Source organism: Podarcis cretensis (assembly GCF_951804945.1).
Source record: "Podarcis cretensis genome assembly, chromosome: 3".
NCBI classification, from domain to species: domain Eukaryota; kingdom Metazoa; phylum Chordata; class Lepidosauria; order Squamata; family Lacertidae; genus Podarcis; species Podarcis cretensis.
In genome coordinates, this window is record NC_137172.1 from 73,833,873 (window position 1) to 73,853,242 (window position 19,370).

The following is a 19,370-nucleotide window of genomic DNA, read 5'->3' on the forward strand; positions in this document are numbered from 1 at the left end:
TTTACATAAGACTTTGAAGACACTTTGGAAGCTTCAGCTGGTACAGAATGCAGCCATCCAGATGCTTGTGGGAACTGAGCATTCAGATAATGCTATAAAAATTCTGTATCAGCTCCATTGGTGAGCCACTCACATTTGGCTGCAATTGCTGGTATTGTTCTTTAAAGCCTAAATGGTTCAGTTTACTTGAAGAACTACCTGAACCAGTATGAATGGGTCTGGGCCTTGAGATGGGCCACAAAAACCCTTCTTGCACATATACTATCAATGACTATTAGGTCATTGACAGTGATGGTCCCATATCTTTGGAACACCAAAAGGAGATACAGCTAACTTGTTCTCTGATTGTTTTAGATTAGGCTTTGAAGACCTTTTAATTTCAATCTGCTTTTGGTTAAAACAACAGGCCAAATATTTAAAAAAAACTATTACTATTCTTGTAATGTATTTTTTATTGGTCTGGATTAGAAACTGTTTTATGTTGCTGTTTTAGCTTAAAATATTGCACTACTTGGTTTTAGAATTATTTTATGGTACTGATTACATCGCCCTAATTTTGGGGGGAAGCTAACAAGAAGAGTGTCATGAAATACCTTCTCCTTGCCTGGATAAGAGTCATTGTGTCTTTCTGGTGCAAGTAAAAATCAGTAGGAAGATCACAGAGGTGAGGCTTCCCTTCTTCTGGTTGAAATACTCCCAGAAACAGGTTAATTGAATCTTGCCTGTCAGCATCTGGAAGAAATGAGTAACAATTGAGAGCCAATCAAATATTTATGTGTGATACATGGTTAATCCAGGGATGGGCTGAAAGCAACAACACCAAGAACACCAATTTGCCACCCTACTGCCACACTGCAAACTGGGGGTGACCATTTCAGGAGTCACAGTTTGACCCTCTCAAAATGTCTTTTTGGAGAGAGGAGCTTTGCCTTTGTAAGCAGTGGTTGGTACAGCTATTGGCATTGAAAAGTATTAATATATTCAAAAGGAAGGAAAAAATTGTAAATGGTAAGACCCCAACGTGTACTGCAATTGTAAATCTCCATCCCCTTCTCCTCTCCAATCATTTCACTCCACTCCTTTTTGTTTTGGGAACTTGCCTTGAAATGTTCCTCCATGTCTGGGCAAACTTCCAAAACATTATCAATAAAATTAACAGAGAGCATATGATATACAAGGATAACTTGCAGGTTTATCAAAATAAACACAGCTTTAGAATGCAACTGGGGGAAAACGAATACAAGAAAAGCAACAGGGAAGTAACACTGGAGCTACCTTAAGAATCAATGTTGTCTGTTAAATGTGAAAATAACTGCAGTAACTTTTATGAACAAACTAATACAACAAAGCTGGGCCTTGAAAAATAGTAGTTTGTAGTTTTATTAAAAGATGAAGCACTGATGGAAACATTAACTGTTTTCCCTTTAGCCATGCTTAAAGTGTGCACTGCAATTAAGAAAATCCTGTACAGATTCTTTTCTAAATTATTTTTGTACCTACGTGTGCTCTAGCACATTTTTTGTATGCCGTCTGTGGAAAGACATATAACCAGGAGCTAATGAGCCAAAGTAATTGAGTTAGCTTAAACACTTCATTGCCCTCACTCGGCAAAAAATCTAAAGGGCCAGAATTAGTACGACTAGGACTGTAGTGCACCATGATTAACTGGATAGAGTAATCAGATTACTTTCCTATATATCAATTAAAGGGAAGTTGACTGTCCAGTCCTGTTTCTGGATAAATAGCCTGTTTTAGATTCCAGAAACAAGAAATGTGGCAACATTAATGCTGAAGTCTGTAGTGGGTCATTACCCTTCCTAGACAGATCAGATATACTGCTTTACAATGGTTCTTCCAATAATCTTGACTACATAACGTGGAAAGAAATCAGTGGCTTATAATGCCTGACAGAAATGCTGCACTTTAAACTGCTGTTTGTCCTCTGTTGCCTGTTTGAAAAGGGATTAGAAGGACACACTTTTATACCTATACCTATAATAGAAATAACAGCATGTCTGGCTCTAAACATTTTAACCGCAGTATGACATTTGGATGCCCTCTAATCTTGAGTTCTGCTTGGCAATTCCAATTCATTCAAGCAGTGAAGAAAGTTACCTGCCTATGTGACCTTATTTCACTTATTTTTATGTTATTTTTGTCTGCTTCTTTACAGAAAAATAAGTTTATTTATGAAGGATTCTGTCTAAACACTTACCATTCTTGCACTCAAATTTCTCAGAATAGATCACTTGGCTGCATACATTTGGGCTTAATGCTCATATTAGCAAGGTAATCTTCTGCATGGTTTCGTGTTCCTTAACAACTGCAGTGGCACTTATGAAGTAAATGGCCCCTGCTAGCATATTATAATGCTACTGTTTGACTGAGTGCTTTACTCCAAGCCATGAACGATTTCCACTAACACACAGGGTGTTTTAGATATTTTACAGCCTATATGGGAGCTGGAAAACAGACCCTTGATGGCTGCTTGAACACTACCATTCTGCTCACTGAGAGAAGGCAGATTTTGTCCAGGGTTACACTGTCATGCCTGACAGCAATTACAGTGTCCAACCCTTAAGGTTTAACTCTGAAGCTGTCCTACTGAATTTAAAGTTGATCCTGACCCAAATACCTTTCAGGCTGTCAACATGCTATTTTGACCCAGTTTCATTTTCATCATAAAAATTCAATAGCACCATGTAGCCAGTTTAAAAAAAATCTGTGTTTTTTAAAAAATAATTCTCACTTTATCAAAAACAACAAATGTTGGAAATCTCAGAGAAAGAATTCAAGTTACCTGAAAAAGCATTACTATAGTATCTTGAAAGAGTTTGCATAATATCTTTAGAATGCTGGGTCCAAGGTGCTATTTTTCTGTAGGTTTTTACTCGATGAACAAGTTGAGATCCACCATACTGAAGTGACAATGTATCTCCATGATCTTCATACAATTCTTCAAATAATCTAAAGTAGAGAGAACAACATGGTTAAGAATTCCAACAAGATGAATTTTTACAACAGTATGCCAGTGATTATTTCCATTTTATTTTTACTATCTTTCACCTAGATTTTTTTTTAAGTGTAAGCATCCATACTTATCTAAAATGATTTGTCAAAACAGAAATTAGAAAAGTATCAATAACAAAAAACGTATATGCTCCTTTTCTATTAACAGTTGTAGGAAAAAACTACTATTTTAATAATAATGATAATTTCTAAAATGTCTTACCTAACGGCATCTGTGTCAAACAGCAGGTTGGGTTTGTCAATCAGGCCTAAGGAATAAAGCTGATAGGCCAAAGCACATTTCCCAACCATAAACTGGGCTGTGTTCGTGCGATCCAGACAGTCAACACAATTTGTTCGAAGAACTCCAGTCTAAAAAAATAAGTGCAGGGACATATAATTAGTTTCAAGTCCATTAGTAAATATCAAATTATTCTTTAGGGCATAACAGTAATTTTTGCCACCAAATCATCTATACTAATAGAACTTAATTAAGGTTGCACATGTGGTTCACTGGTGCAGATTTTCACATTTGCAAACCCATGGAAGTCTTTTAGGTACACTGAAAACTCACTCAAAGTGTACGGAACTGTTTTTGCACATAGTTCAGGTTTTTTAATTTTTTTCTTGTTAATTTATAATACATAGAAACCAATGTAAATGCCCCATAAACAGAAGGAGCTTTCATTTAAGGAAGCAGAGTTGCACATCTTCCTACCAGTGCAACTCTCTTTCTCTTTACAAGCATCTGAGTGGGATGCAACTAAACAGATTTTTCACAGAATCATAGAATTGTAGAGATGGAAGGGACCATGAGGATCATCATCCAACCCCCTGCAATGCTAGAATCTTGCCCAACATGGGGCTTGAACCCACGACTCTTAGATGAAGAGTCTCATGCTCTACCGACTGAGCTATCTCGGGTTTCTCAGTTCCACAATTCACGGCAGGTTTCTCATGTTTGGTTTTATGCAAGCATCTTGAACAAATGTATTTTTTTAACTATATCCACAGTATGAGATAAGTGAAACCTTTTTCTGAGTCATATTGCAGTCATATTGCTTTGATAAGATTGATACAGTGATTTCTCTTTCTTACATAATACAACTTTAAATTTGAAGTATTGGATATCATTTAGAAGAAACTGTTTTCAACCCTGATACTAAAAGGGTTTGGGAAAAAACCATATGTTTATAGAGACATCAAGTGTGTGCTTGCACATCTATAGCACATTGTGCAGCAATTCTGCTTTGTACAGAAAAATGTGTGCATTTTAGCTATGAATATGTAGAAGTGTAAACATTAACAGAAAACATTTTTGGAACTGAAATTATGGATATTATGTTGTACAGTGGTACCTCAGGTTAAGAACTTAATTCGTTCCGGAGGTCCATTCTTAACCTGAAACTGTTCTTAACCTGAGACACTACTTTAGCTAATGGGGCCTCCCGCTGCCGCTGCTGCACGATTTCTGTTCATATCCTGAAGCAAAGTTCTTAACCTGAGGTACTATTTCCGGGTTAGCAGAGTCTGTACCCTGAAGCGACTGTAACATGAAGCATCTGTAACCCAAGGTACCACTGTATATTAAATAAAGATTCTGTTCAATGAAGAAGAAAAGACTACACTGATCACACACATTTCCAAGTCCGTGTAGTTCCAACACTTGGCTTGGAATTAACCAAAAGTCCGATAATACCTCTATGGAGTACCAAACTAGGGATATTTATGGGACAAATGTACCTTAGTACCCAATGGCATCTCAGGCTTTATTATTATGCCAACTACATTAACATCAGGATGCTTTCTAGTGGCCCATGAAAAACAGTTTTAAATCAATTCCATTAAAATACCTGTAAACGGCCAGTGGGAACCACAATTCCTCCCAGCTCATTCCACCTGTAAGACAGAACATTGTGTGTTACAAAGCATTGATTCTATAAGAATTATCATCAATCTGCCCTCAGTCAGTAAAGACATAACCCTGGGAGACAATCCTATAAGACATTTACAACTCTGGAGCTTAATCCTTGGGGAGATAATTCTAGGAATCTGAAGCTCTGCTCTAGCAAAGAAACCTGAAGTGGCTACAGTAAACATCAACAGAAATTACCTTGCATTTTTGAAAGGGGGTGAAATGTAATGCATAGTTCTACAAATGCTGACAAAGGTCAAAGTGCAGACTTGGAAAATTCAATTTAGAAACAAATAGTGTATGCTTAGCCTTCAGTCAAGCTCAGTATAGGTCAGTTTTGGTTTAAAGTGCAGCTTATAAACTTAAGTGCACAAGTAGGCCTCAGTTCTTTCACAGAAATGCTTAAACAGAAAATGTTATCCTACAACCAGGGCACTTGGTATTATGGCACAGAGGAAAGGGAAAATGCTACTAATCCTGTTTGAACCTTGTATGGGAAGCCAAGGCTGATATTACAGTACTAAAAGGCCCAATTTGGGTAGGAAGTTTTCTTCTTTTGAAGAAAGCAGTTCACTCAAGAAAATTGTTACCAACACTTCACCTGAATGAAATACTTTCCACATAGTTAATTTCCATTAGCATATAAATTACTCTGAATGCTTTGTAATGGAATAGACATTCAGGTCTCAAGACAAATGGTTCCCCAAGAACAGGTTTCATTACATCCCAACACAAATGAATTGCCTGTAAATATTAAAAAATACCCTTTAATATTAATGGCTTATACACCATTGAATAATACATAAAAATATATTAACAAGTTGAATCAAGCAATTGTATGTGGTAGATCAATAACTGTGTAAGCAGTCTCAAATTAATTTGTAAATTGTAATGAAAAATCAAGCATTACAAGTACAGTCTTTTTTGTTACACACATTTAAGATTTGTATTTTGCCTCTTATACTACAGTATCTGAAGAATAAATCATCTTAGTGACTACTACTCAGAGCCAATTGAAACAAATAAGAAATGAGCAACAGCAAAGCTGTGTTAATGTGTATACCAACATTAATTTTGATAAAATATACAGAAACCAGTTTTGTATTGGGAAGATGTAGCCTATCAAATCACCCAGGAAATAAACCATGTGAGGCAGAACTTGCTACATGATAAAATACCGTTTGCATTCCCTATATAATTCCTAGCAGGGATAAAGAGCCTGTGGCCCTCCAGATGTTGCTTGGCAACAACTCCTACCAACCCCGACCACTGACTATGCTGGGTGGGGCTGATGGACACTGGAGTTCAAAAGCACTTGGAGGGCCACAAGTTCCCTAGCCATGGTTTACAGCAGTGTTGCCCAACCTTGGGCCTCCAGCTGTTTTTGGACTACAACTCCCATCATCCCTCGCTAGCAAAACCAGTGGTCAAGGATGATGGGAATTGAGATCCAAAAACAGCTGGAGGCCCAAGGTTGGGGAACACTGGTTTACAGTAACTGATCATTAGATTCTATTGATGGTATTGCAATTTGTGAACCAATGGTTTTAATCTTGTGAACCGCCCTGAGATCTTCAGATGAAGAGTAGTATATAAATTGTAACAACAGCAACAAATTGTTTCTGTGTAAATACTTCTTTACTGAAAAAGGAGGAGGAAATTATCTTTCAACAGTCAATTGCTGTTTTTCTCTAAAGCAGCTTGAGGAGAGCTCCTTTTCAGGAGCTGGGCTGCAAGATTTAATTGAGATTTCTCTTCTCCTTCCATGTGATGTTTTATTAATAAATGAATAATTAAGGAAGTCCTTTGTCTAGCTAGAAATGACAAACTATCACATGTAACAAAGGTAGGTAGTTTCAAATAGCACACTGACAGTGCCATAGATTTAAAAACAATTGACCAGGGAAATAATAAAAATTATCTCCCTGGAATAATCAGAACTCTTCAACCATGAATCAAAGCTAGTTAGTCACACTTAAGTGCCATTTAATGGAACAAATAAGTTCCAAATAATTTTTCTCATTCTTTTCCATGGGACTTAAGCATGATGAGCTTTCTTTGGACTGGAACTTTAGTATCCTGGTGGACTTCACAAAATTGGCATTAGTGAAACCTAGGTGACTTCAGAGACAATCCACAGCATACAAGAGCACTGTGCTTTAACAAATATTGCTATAAGACTTCAACTAATAGCACTCAGTGCTCAACTGGCTTTTGAGTTTAGAGCGGGCAAGATAGCTGCCAAGATTTAAAAATCACCCAGAGAAACCCAGTGTACATGAGAAACTACTGCATGTATTCCCTAAATAGTTCATACTAATTATTCATTAGGAACTTGGGGCAAGGTTCAAAAGCACAGGATACAGCAGCTATGACAAGCATCATCATCATTTAATTTGTATACCGCCTTTCTATCTTACAATACTCAAGGCGGTTTACTAGCTGAAGAAACAAAGAATGTACACCTTGTAACAATCTAATGCAATACAAAAATGTGACAATAAAACATAGCAATCTACAATAAGCAATCTACATCAAATAAAGTAACATCCAACAAGCAGGTCAGGATCTGGTCTGTGCATGGCTTGAAAACTATTTGGAAGCCATGTGCATGCTGCTTTGAGTTCCATGGAAGAAAGGTGGGTTATAGTTGTAATGAATAAACACAATAATGAGATTTGAACTTTTGGCTTACTATACTAAAAAAGGACCATGAAATTGGTGTTCTTGAATCAGCCAGAAAAGCTTAGCTGACTTCTGCTTACAAATAACCTTCAATTAATGTTCTTAGAACTGTTTATCATCTCCCAGGAAAGCAAGAAAGTATAAAATTAAAGGTATAGGAGATTTGCTGACAACACAAATAATAAAACACTATTGTATGACAAAGAGATTGATTACCCCTTGTTGTTATGAAATATCTGGAATATACTTTTCTATTTGATCTACATCGGTAATAAATGAATATGGATTTCAAACTACCTTTTAGAAATCTTTTAAAATAATTATACACAAGAGAGCATTCTCCCACATACATACTTCTCATCTGGGTGCAAGACACTGCAGTAGGAAGCAGGACGATTTACAAAGAAGCCAGTTCTCTTCACTACATTCTCTGCAATAACGCTCAGCCTGTCAAGGACGTTACACAGTTTGCTAGATGGAAATAAAACCAAAACACTGAAGACATGTTTGTATTTACCCTCGTGGAAGAACAACTAACAAAAAAAAAATCACTTCAATAAACTCCAGCCTCTTCTGCACTCTGCATGCATTGTATCCCTAAGCAATGTTAACCAAAGTTTAAAAAGAAGATAGCAACACACTACAGTGGTGCCCCACAAGACGAATGCCTCACAAGACGGAAAACCCACTAGACGAAAGGGTTTTCCATTTTGGAGGCGCTTTGCAAAACGAATTTCCCTATGGGCTTGCTTCGCAAGACGAAAATGTCTTGCGAGTTCCTGCGGGGTTTTTTCCCTTTTTTCCCCCTTTTCCTAAGCCCTAAGCCGCTTATCAGCTGATCTGCTAAAAGCCGCTAAACCGCTAATAGCGCTAATCCGCTAAGCTGTCAATGGGCTTGCTTCGCAAGGCGAAAAAACCGCTATACAAAGAGCCTCACGGAACGGATTAATTTCTTCTTGCGAGGCACCACTGTATCAGTAAAAGCATAACCTGTTAACTACTTCCATTTCTCTGTGGCAAAATCATTTTCATAGAAAAGGGATGGGGAACTGGTAACTCTCATCAGCCACAGACACCATGGCAGGAGTTGGTGCAACAACATCTGGAGGGCCAGAGATTTCCCATTCCTGTTACAGCATCTCCAGAAGAAGGGATCACAAACAATCAAACAACTCTGCTAGTTTTACTCATGTAAAACTACTCACAATCCATTTTGAACTATCTGATACAGTTGGGATTTTGAGAAAGTGCTGTGGGCAACAGCTACGAAATGGCTGCCACGGGGAGCAGGGTATAACACAATATAGCTACCACAGGTCAAAACACTAAAGGGGGGGATAAGCTGAAATACTTGCACAGATTGAACATTTGTAATAGCACAATGTTGAATTCCACTCATGAAGTGTTTTAAAGCCTAAGCAAAAAGCCTCTGAAATGCAGAGCTGGCTGGCTTGATTTCCAAACAGTACCATTTAACACAAATGACTCACACTTCATTTACATTCCCATGATACACTAAATGAACAATATAAAAATGGAACTTCATCTCCAGGTCCACAAAAGACACACTCTGAAGAGAGTTATGACAAAGTTCCCTCTGTCCCAACTAACATCTGGATTCATGTGCTGCTCTAGTAATAAAACAAATACCTCTTCGTATATTTGGCCATGTCCCATGGAATATATACAATTGCATGTTCAGGAGGTAGAAACTGATTGAGGTAGGTCACAGCAGCAACGAGCTCTTCACTCAATATCCTTTCATGTTTCCGTTTTTCACGTTCCTTCAAAAGGGAAAAATTAACTGATCATGGTAGTACATACACAAAGTAATGTTAACTCTGAACAAAAAAGAGAACACAAATATTGCAAATGATACAGCAGGGTAGGATTTATTTCTGCCCCCACAAAGTGTAGGCAGCCCTTTCTGGGGATCATCACAGATGTAAGATAATGAAGAGAATCACTGTCTCAAGCCTCCTTAAATTGACAGAAAAATCTGTTCATTTCACTCAATTAAAAAGGCAAGGTCCTGGGATCTTGTGAGCACATGTAACAATGCAAAAAAAGAAGAGTCACTATTGTTTAGCATATGTTATTATTTTTTAGAGTATGCATCTGCCATTCATCATGAGATCCCAAGACATGCTTAAAATACAGTATTAAAAACAGTTGGAACAGATTGCAAATCAAAAGTGGTCCTAAAATATATGTATCAAGTGTCAAAGGTCAAGATGAATAGGTGTGTATTTAGGATACAATGGAAAGTATGTAATGAAGGTGCCAGGTGTACCTCTGTATTGAGGGCCTAGGTTGAATGGGCTAGGAAGAAATGATCTCCTTAATACTCATTAAGTATTAAGCTACTCTTTTTCTTCAGTGACTTCAAGTGATAATGTTGCCATGAGAAATAGAAGCCCAAGTAGTATAAGAAATGTCAGCTACACTTTGGGAAAATCCTGAGCTCTGACAAATGTATGGGCCTATTAGACATGCAAAGTTATTACAACTTCCCATGTGCTCCTCACCCACTCACAGGGTGGAAACATTATTCCGTGGCAAGAAGAGTGTATGAAAATAGCAATCTCGCCTATTTAAACCTCATTATCCTGGGCTTTCCATCTGAAACAAGTGTAATGAGCTGGACTTTAATTCCATATCCTAACCCCAAACCCAAATTACATTTGCAAATATATGGATTTTGAGCAGAGTTTATGGAAAACAAACTGTAAAAATAACACACAACTAATGTCACATCCTGGGCAGTCCTATGCATGTCAACTCAGAAGCCCCTTGTAAGCCTGTATACCAGCCAAGTCTGCTGTATATAATCACAAACTAAAGGATTATCCTTTCCTCAGCTTAGATCTTCTGCCTTGGCTGTGAATCTTGGAAGACCTGCTCCCTGGCTTGAAGGCCTTGTTCCACCAGGCCTGGGAGGACAGGGTGCCTGACTGACTCCAGCTATGAAAGCCGAGCTGCTGAACAGGCTCTTGGGCAGGGGTATTGTTTAATCAAGCCTTGGCTTAGCTCAGCACAGCATAGGAACACAAAGGACCTTGGAAGACAAAGTGACTGTGAGCTTTTCTCCAGAAGCCTGCCCAATTATTTAGGTCCTGGTAAGCCATAGCTTGGCTTACAGTGCCACGTGAACCAGGCCAATGGAAGTAAGTGTCAGTATCCATAATGACTAATATGTAGGTTTATATTGTCTTTTAGTTCCCTCCTGAAATGATCTAGTATCATAAAAATACAATGTGTCTATGATGGCAAGGCTTTCGATGTCTATAATGGCAATGCTTTTGAGAAAAAACAAGCTGATAAAGACTAGAACTGGCATGGAGACTAGCTCCTTTCCACATTCAGAGTCACCAGCCTGAGTCTGTAGAAAGCAAGGGAAAATAATAAATAATTTTGTGAGGTGGATTTTCAAAAGTTAAAGCATAGTCATAATATTTTTTCAGACAGATTTTTTTCAAGTCCTATTAAGTATAGTCCTCTAGATAATTGGGACCAAGGAGAAAGCCTGACTGTCCCTTCCAAACTAAAAGGCTAATGAAGTGTTTTGTAGAGGTGCCAGAAGCAGAACAGCAGTCCTCAGACCTTTTAACCTGGTGCTGAGGGTGGCACATCCTATTAGACAACCATAACGTTTTGGGAAGTAAGCTGTCTTCTCTTACCTTCTGTGTCCCTCAGTGGGTGAGTAAATGACCTCTGTAACCACCCAAGGATGAAACTGCTAGTGCAAACTGATGATAAATTTATTTCAAGGCCAAGCACTATATTGCAAATTTCCATTAAATAATTCCTGGTGACACACAGAAGGGACTTCTTACCTATTGCAATACTCTGTGATTGGGATTGGCTAAGTGGTACAGAGAGTTGTTTGGCCAGAGAACAGGAGACTGAAATAAGTATCTCCAGGAACTGCTCTACATTCAAATGAAAGTATAAAATGTCTGTGGGACAGGAAAAAGTGTATTGTTTTGAGACGGGGGATATTTATAAATTGTTTGAGATTCTTCTTGGCAGGTCTGTGCCCAGTAGCCCTAGTGAAACAACCTCCACTGCATGCCCAGCTGCTTTCCATTCTCACAGTCATTGTATTCAACCCATGGTTAAAACATTTCTCCATACAAATTTTAGAGGAATAATGTTTTATGAAACAATTCAATAAATTAAACTTATCCATACTTGGACTTATAAAAGAAAGAAAGGAAAGAAAGAAATTATATTTGAATATACAACTATTGTTTAGTAATTCAAACTTTCAGTGCTTCTGATATAAAAATATACTGAAGTACTAACTTAGTGTGATTTTCAAGAGGCTGGTCTTTATCATAAATCCTCTTCACCAGTCCAAGACTAGATAATATCTATAATTAGTAACACTTTTGAATAGGTTTTTTAATTTCTTTTTTGTCCTTACTTCACCATTGTTGCACATTTCATGAAATGCCAGTTTCAATTGTATAAATCCAGTGACTAAAACGTAAACACATCCCCCCAATTCAAAATGGCCTTTAAGAAGCCAAGCACGAGGCCGTTGTAAACATTAGACATAACAAGGAACAAAATCATTGTGGCTCTTGTATTTTTAGATTGAGTTTAGAACTATACTGTGTATCCAGGCTCACATGACTCTGCCATGTGAATCATTCACAGGGCTTCTGTAGTGTGGCTGCAAATGTGTCTCCCTGTGGGTGCTTGATGCTAGGATGTTAACATTAATGCTCTCTTACCACTTGTGTGTAGGGGGAAGGGGAAATAGTATCCTGTTCATGTGAGGAAGCATTGAATTAACTGCTAATCAACCAGAGAGGCTTTCTAATTCAAGTATTTGGAAGTTCTCTTCAGATAAATGAGGGTTTTTAAAAAAATGCATTTGTTTGTTTAATGCAATGTGGAAAGGAAAAATAATTAGGGATATACTTTTCAGCATTTTCATGTAATCATGACTTCCACTGTAGACATTTTAACAAGTATCGTATTCAAAAATGTAGAGCAAGCTTTTAATTATGCACCTAAAACATATGTTACAAAATGCTGTCAGTGTAAACCTTTCTTCTTTTTTTGTACTTTTAAAAAAACATTCCTAGTATTATTTGCAGAATGTTTTCAAAGGTGATATATTTGTGTCATCATCCCAAGTTGTTTGCAGATGGTGTCCTTTTTCTGACAGAAGGCTGTTTGATCTAGCAGCATCTTCTGTCCGTGGCACAGGGATCAAGGTGATTTTTGAAAAAAAAATGTCCCTCTCATCCTGACAACAAATGCATGCGTAGGGCAGTCAACTTTCTGCCCCTAATAAGCCCATGCAAGACACTAAGGCACACAAAGCCTATATAGTCAACTCAGTTTGCACTTAATGTACGTTTCCGAGCACGATTCAAAGTGTTGGTGCTGACCTTTAAAGCCCTAAACGGCCGCGGTCCTGTATACCTGAAGGAGCATCTCCACCCCCATCGTTCAGCCCGGACACTGAGATCCAGCGCCGAGGGCCTTCTGGCGGTTCCCTCATTGCGAGAAGTGAGGCTACAGGGAACCAGGCAGAGGGCCTTCTCGGTAGTGGCGCCCACCCTGTGGAACACCCTCCCATCAGATGTCAAAGAGATAAAGAATTACCTGACATTCAGAAGACATCTTAAGGCAGCCCTGTTCAGGGAAGTTTTTAATATGTAATGCTGTACTGTTTTTAACACTGATTGGGAGCCGCCCAGAGTGGCTGGGGAAACTCAGCCAGATGGGCGGGGTATAAATAATAAATTATTATTATTATTATTATTATTATTATTATTATTATTATTATTATTATTATAATGGGCAAAGGCTGGTCTATGATTACCTTTTGGGATACTCTTCTTCTCCATTTATTATTGTTATTGTTTTGACCATCATGGTCATATTAGCCCAAGGGAGTAAATAACAATAATATACACTGATACAATAGTGAAGGGCAGCATCTGGCTTAATCAAGCCATGGCATTATTCAGCAGGCCTTTCGCTCAAAGCTTTTCAATAGGGCTGCACCATTCAGTCCGTTATAAATAGCACACACTATTTATCACATCTTTTCTATGACTAGTAGGTCATAATACAAGAACTGCAGAGGCAAAAACTAATGTATGAAAGTTCAGGTACTGGAATAATTATAATAATTTAAATGATGTGCAATTTAAAATATGCCTAACAAAATATGAGTCAAGTCACCCTTTTCCAAGGATAGACTTGAAACATAGAAAATTTTACTGCTCTTGTTCTTTGTATACAACAGACATAAAGATTTGCCACAATTCTGGATGTACTAGGTAGGGCTAGATGTCTGGATAGCTTTTTAAAAAAATATAGCAAATGCTTAACATATTTAACATACTAAGGCAGAATAACAAGCACCAGAAGGAAAGTATAAATGAGACAAGGGAATTGTCTAAACAGAAAAGTGGATTTTTCTTCCTTAGGTGTCATTTGCTTTCAAGAATATAAAGTACCAAAGAAAGTGTCTGCTTTCCAAAAAGACTTAATGCTGAGTTAGCACAGTATTAATATTTTGATGATGTCAGGGAAGAGTTAGAAGTTTTCAGTTTATCAGAGGGAGAAAGCATTCCCCAAGGGGGGAAGGAGAGCAGTGAATCTAATAGAAGGGAGCAAGAGGAACAACAGGGAGGAACCGGCTGTTCACAGGAAAAGCAAGGGTTAAGTTCTAGCTCAGATTCGGAGGGGAGATACAGGCCAGCTCTAGCCAGGAGGTTAGAAAAAAGAGTGGGAAAATGAAGGGAAAGGCGCCTTCGCCATTTTGAGGGTGGCTGGTCACGGAGAAGCAGAGCTCAGAAGGTATCTGAAATAAGTGACTCTGAGGAATAATAGTTAAGAACTGTTTATAAGATTATTTTGTTTAATACACAATAAAAAGTTATAAAAGAACAAGAAGCGTTTGTGTGGTGATCTGAAGAGGACAACGACCAGTCCTGACAGATGATAGCTTGAAAACTTCTTCCATCTGTTGCTTCCCTATTTTCTAGCTGTTTTCATCATTATAATGTATCTTTTGGTCACATCTGCTACTTTCCCCCATCTCTTCCAGTTTCTAAAGAGCTATGACAAGAAACACCTGGCTTGGGTCCATGTTCTCCTCTACAAGCTGGGCACAGCAATTTAAAGAGAACACATATGAATCATCAGCTCTTGTCCCTACAGCCTTTTGCTTCCACCCTAATGCTCTGAGCATGCCATGTGCGTGTAATCTGCCTGTGACTGCACTACCTAGAAAATATGTCTATCCAGGCAGCCAATCAATGATGCACTAAGTAACGATGCACAGATGCTATGCACTCAGTGATTCTACTGACCATCCCATGAGGGATTTTGGAGTGTGGCAGAAACATTGCTGCCAGTGGCTGACACTGATCAGAGAGTCACCTTACATCTTTTCCAGTTTTATCATCTCAAGGTGAAAAGTTCCTGCCGATAACCAGCTTAGTCATTCTTTATGGCACCCCTCCTTCTTCAGATGCAGGGAAGGAAAGCCAGAATAACTGGTTTGGAATTTTTCAACTTCTTCTTGAAATACTACAGAGTTTCAAACTTCTGTAAAGGTATCCTGAAATAATTTTACCTAGAATGTTACAGAAGTTCCTAAGATTTAGCTCCTTCTAGAGCACCACAGTCTTGGCAACTAGAGAAACATTTTAATAGTTGCCCTTTTTCCTACATCAGTCTTTTACAACTTACTATGTTTGAAGCACTAAAAACTTGGTAAAAATTGCTTACCTCTATACACATTAAATTTCCTTTTGGCTGTGCCCTGTTCTGTTTAGAAACCTCATGTAGAGCCTCACATGTATCTGTTTAACTTAGTGTCAGAGCTGCCCCTAGGTCCCAGCTCACAGAGGACCAACGCCTGATCGTCGTTATGTACAAAAGTCTTTATTGAAGTTCAACTTCCATTCCAAAGCCGCAGCGCGCAGCCCTACGTCTTAAACCCTAGACCGGCGAAGTCCCGTCTGAATCTCCTCCCCTCTGACACCAGTTTAAGATCCTAGCCCTGCTCCACCTTTTCCGTTGTTCTCTCCTCCTCTGGGTCCTCCTGCCCGCCTGGGCTTTCCCCTTTCTGGACTCTTCCGACGCTGAGTCGGCTGACTCCTCCCCCTGTCTCCGGCGGGCTTTAGGACCCGGTTCCCAATCCTCATTCTCTGCTGTCCCGCGCTCCTGTACATTTGAACTTGCCTCTCGCGCCAACCCAGTGACCTTCCTCCTGACCGTCACACTGCTTCTGTCACTGCTTCCCTCTTCCGGGATACTGCCCGGATCTGACCTCCCCTCCGTTGTCTGGCTCTCCGACGGAGGCGTGGCCAGCCCTGACTTATCTTCACTCCCTGGTGTGGAATCCTCTGCCCTCGATACCTGGGACTCTTCCCCCCCACTATGCTCTGGTGGGGAAGCTGGTCCTGATTTCCAACTGCTACTCTGGGAGTTCCTGATGGCCCCTTGCTCCTGGAGTGTCCCCCTTGGGAATCCCCTTGCCCTGGCCACTGGCGCCCCCTTCTGTGAATCTTCCGATTCGCTGGAAAGGCTCATGGAATCTCTCGGGCCACTGTCATCTTCTTCTACGCTGCCCTCAGATTCTTCCCCTTCGCTCTCCATCTCCCCTCTTCCCTGTGCTTCTGCTCCTGAGCCCCTGACACTTAGCTTTACAATATATTGAAATAATGGTACTAATATTATTTTTCTCCCGGGAGGATCCACAAATAGAAGCTGACAGAGATGGAGAAAGAGGGATGTTGAAAGACTCTTATGGGACTTGCATATCCTGTTAGGCAAATGCATTTTGGAGTGTTGAATTGGCTGTTGACAGCTGTTCTGAAAGAGCCCTGGAACAATGCAAGTGAAAACAAATTAACTATTTTGGTAGCCTGCTTTATTTATTCCCAAGACACAGCTCCTTCACTCCAATTTATGTTCTACACAGATCAAAAGAATATTTTGTAAATTAAGACATCTGAAAGCAGTCCTGTTTAGGGAAGTTTTTAATGTTTGATGTTTTATCGTGTTTTTAATATTCTGTTGGGAGCCGCCCAGAGTGGCTGGGGAAACCCAATCAGATGGATGGGGTAAAATAATAATAATAATAATAATAATAATTATTATTATTATTATTATTATTAGAAAGAAAATGCAAAATGTATTATATGCTTTAGATTACTGTTGGGAAGATATTTCCACCCCTAAAGAAGTAGTTTTAGACAGATTTTGTCTAAAAGAGCTGTCAGAGTTGAGCTGGTTTGAAAATGAGCCCTCACTTTCCAAAATGACTTTTGCATTATTTTTACTTTATTTATTTGGATACCACAATTATGCTAGCCACTGAGTTCTAGTAGAAGTGCTTACAACCACAAATATAAAACACTGGCACACAATGCCTAAAAATGCTACACACATCACAAATGGGGGTGGATTAGGACTCCAATTTTACTTTTAAGACTTGGATTGGTCTTCAAGGAAGAGTGCAGTGAATCATGCAAGCTTTCTCAGAGTACAATTCCCCCTCACATCAGCACTCACCAAGTTATGTCTATGCATCATTTGCTGAAGGCTGTCAAACACTGCAGATGGTCTGTAGATAGTGTACATATGGCACCTGAAGACATTTAGATTTTTGGAAGAGGAGAGGAGGCTGGTTTCACAAGGATGGGGGATCTGTACCATCTGTTTGCAAACAGGACAAAGATATCCAGGAACTGTGCTACATAAATGCTAAGACACAGGTGGCACAGGTGGTCTAAACCACTGAGCCTCTTGGGCTTGCCAATCAGAAGGTTGGCGGTTCAAATCCGCACAACGGGGTGAGCTCCCATTGCTCTGTCCCAGCTTCTGCCAACCTAGCAGTTTGAAAGCATACCAGTGCAAGTAAATAAATAGGTACCACTGCAGAGGGAAAGTAAATGGTGTTTCCGTGCACTCTGGCACTCGTCACAGTCCTCTGTGTGCCAGTAGTGGTTTAGTCATGCTGGCCACATGACCTGGAAAGCTGTCTGTGGACAAACACCGGCTCTCTTGGCCTCAAGCGAGAAGAGTGTTGCACCCCATAGTTGCCTTTGACTGGACTTAACCGTCCAGGGATCCTTTACTTTTTTACCTTACATAAATGCTCCAAACACTTTTCATACCAAAGGGCATAGCTGAAACCTACAAAAGGGCACAAAAGTCTCTATTTCGTGTGACAGTTCAACAGATTATCCCACTGCATTTTAAGCACTTCAGCGGGAAGAACTGGCTCACTGGTAAGTTATAAGGAAAAGGCACTTGCTGACACCTCAAAAGTGGCTTAAAGCCTACTTGCCCCCTATAAATGGGCTTCAGAAACTTGAAGGATCCTTTGTAGCTGCTTTTCATGGGGACTAGGAGAAGGGATAGGGAGAGAACCAGCCTTCTTTCCAGTGGCGTAGCGTGGGTTGTCAGCACCCGGGGCAAGGCAAGTAATTTGCGCCCCCTAACCCATGGATTTGCGCCCCCTAACCCGTGGATTTGTGCCCCCTAACCCCCAGATGTTGCACCCATTGCGGCCGGCCCCCCCTGCACCCCCCACGCTATGCCACTGCTTCTTTCTAAACCAACAGAAGGCAGTGGAATCTTCAGTAAATGTAGCTTGGATCCAGATGCCTTTCCTCGAGAATGTTCAAGAGATTAGAATACATAAAGCAATGTTCTTAACAGTATAATAATAAAAGCAGTAAAATATAATTATCTGCAAATTAAAATCAAAGGTGGAAGCTGCATTGTTCCCAGATATATTTTTCATGAAGCCTGTTAACTTCAAAAGCTTGCCCATCACTGTACACACGAACTTATCATTAAAGCTACTTTGCATCTTAAGTGCTAAACACTGCTCTTCTAAGAGCCAACATCTTGATTTCAGTAGTCTCTCTCTGAGAAATGAACACAAGGAAATGAATATATGAAAAGTTCATTAGCTTAATGAATAAATGAATAAATTAAGATAAAACCGTGCCTTACCTTTACAAGATTCAAAATTATGATAGGGGAGCCAAACCTCTGGAGCATCTGATCAAAATGAAGAGCAGCTGCACGTGCATAGGGGTCAGCCTGATCCACTAGAAAAAGGAACTACTATTATTAGGTGGATTGTGATTAAAGTATTTTGTTATTAGGAATTGCACCACTGAATGTGCCAAGTTTTAGCAGTCTCAAAAATATTCAGGCTGGCATAGGAGTGGGAGCGTTTGACTACAGTGTCAAGCACACACTATGAAGTTTGAGCAAGCTTAATAAACTTGTAAATAAATTACAACGTAGGGAGAAAGAAACATTTTTTTGGTTTATTTCAGACTGATGAAATTCTTTGCCTTCTAGAATAAATAAATATATATTTATTCCTGACCTGTGACTGTTAAGGGACAGCCAAAAAAGAAAAAAAAGAATCTGGAACTCCCATTTAAAATGATAAAATAGAAATGAAAACTAGCAAGGCTTATGGAAGCACAAGGTAAGGAAATGTTGGGCAAATAATTCCGAAGGGAGGGTACAATTGTGGTTCTACAATCCTTGTAATTTTATTGCCAGGCTGCAAACTGGGGGCAGCTGTGTGTAGGGGGAACTGGGCAAAACCCTATGCAAAACCGCCTTCAGTTGAAAAATCAGACCTAGTTTAGGGACTGAATAGTGGAGCCCAAACAGGTCCAAGGAATAGATCTTGGAATAGATGTCTGATCAAGCTAGACATTAAAAGAGATACCTAGTTGACACC

General features: G+C 39.4%; 1 protein-coding gene across 1 annotated transcript in view; it reads right to left on the minus strand.

Moving 5' to 3' along the window:
- The window catches only part of FIG4 (FIG4 phosphoinositide 5-phosphatase), a 63,512-nt gene that overhangs the window by 21,585 nt on the left and 22,557 nt on the right, over positions 1 to 19,370 (minus strand). The window contains exons 10-16 of the mRNA XM_079971611.1: positions 18,620 to 18,717; positions 9,260 to 9,393; positions 7,964 to 8,080; positions 4,863 to 4,908; positions 3,233 to 3,381; positions 2,801 to 2,967; positions 594 to 732 (exon numbers count right to left, since the gene is read on the minus strand). Coding sequence (XP_079827737.1) covers positions 594 to 732; positions 2,801 to 2,967; positions 3,233 to 3,381; positions 4,863 to 4,908; positions 7,964 to 8,080; positions 9,260 to 9,393; positions 18,620 to 18,717 — 850 coding nt within the window. The remainder of the gene's footprint in view (positions 1 to 593; positions 733 to 2,800; positions 2,968 to 3,232; positions 3,382 to 4,862; positions 4,909 to 7,963; positions 8,081 to 9,259; positions 9,394 to 18,619; positions 18,718 to 19,370) is intronic.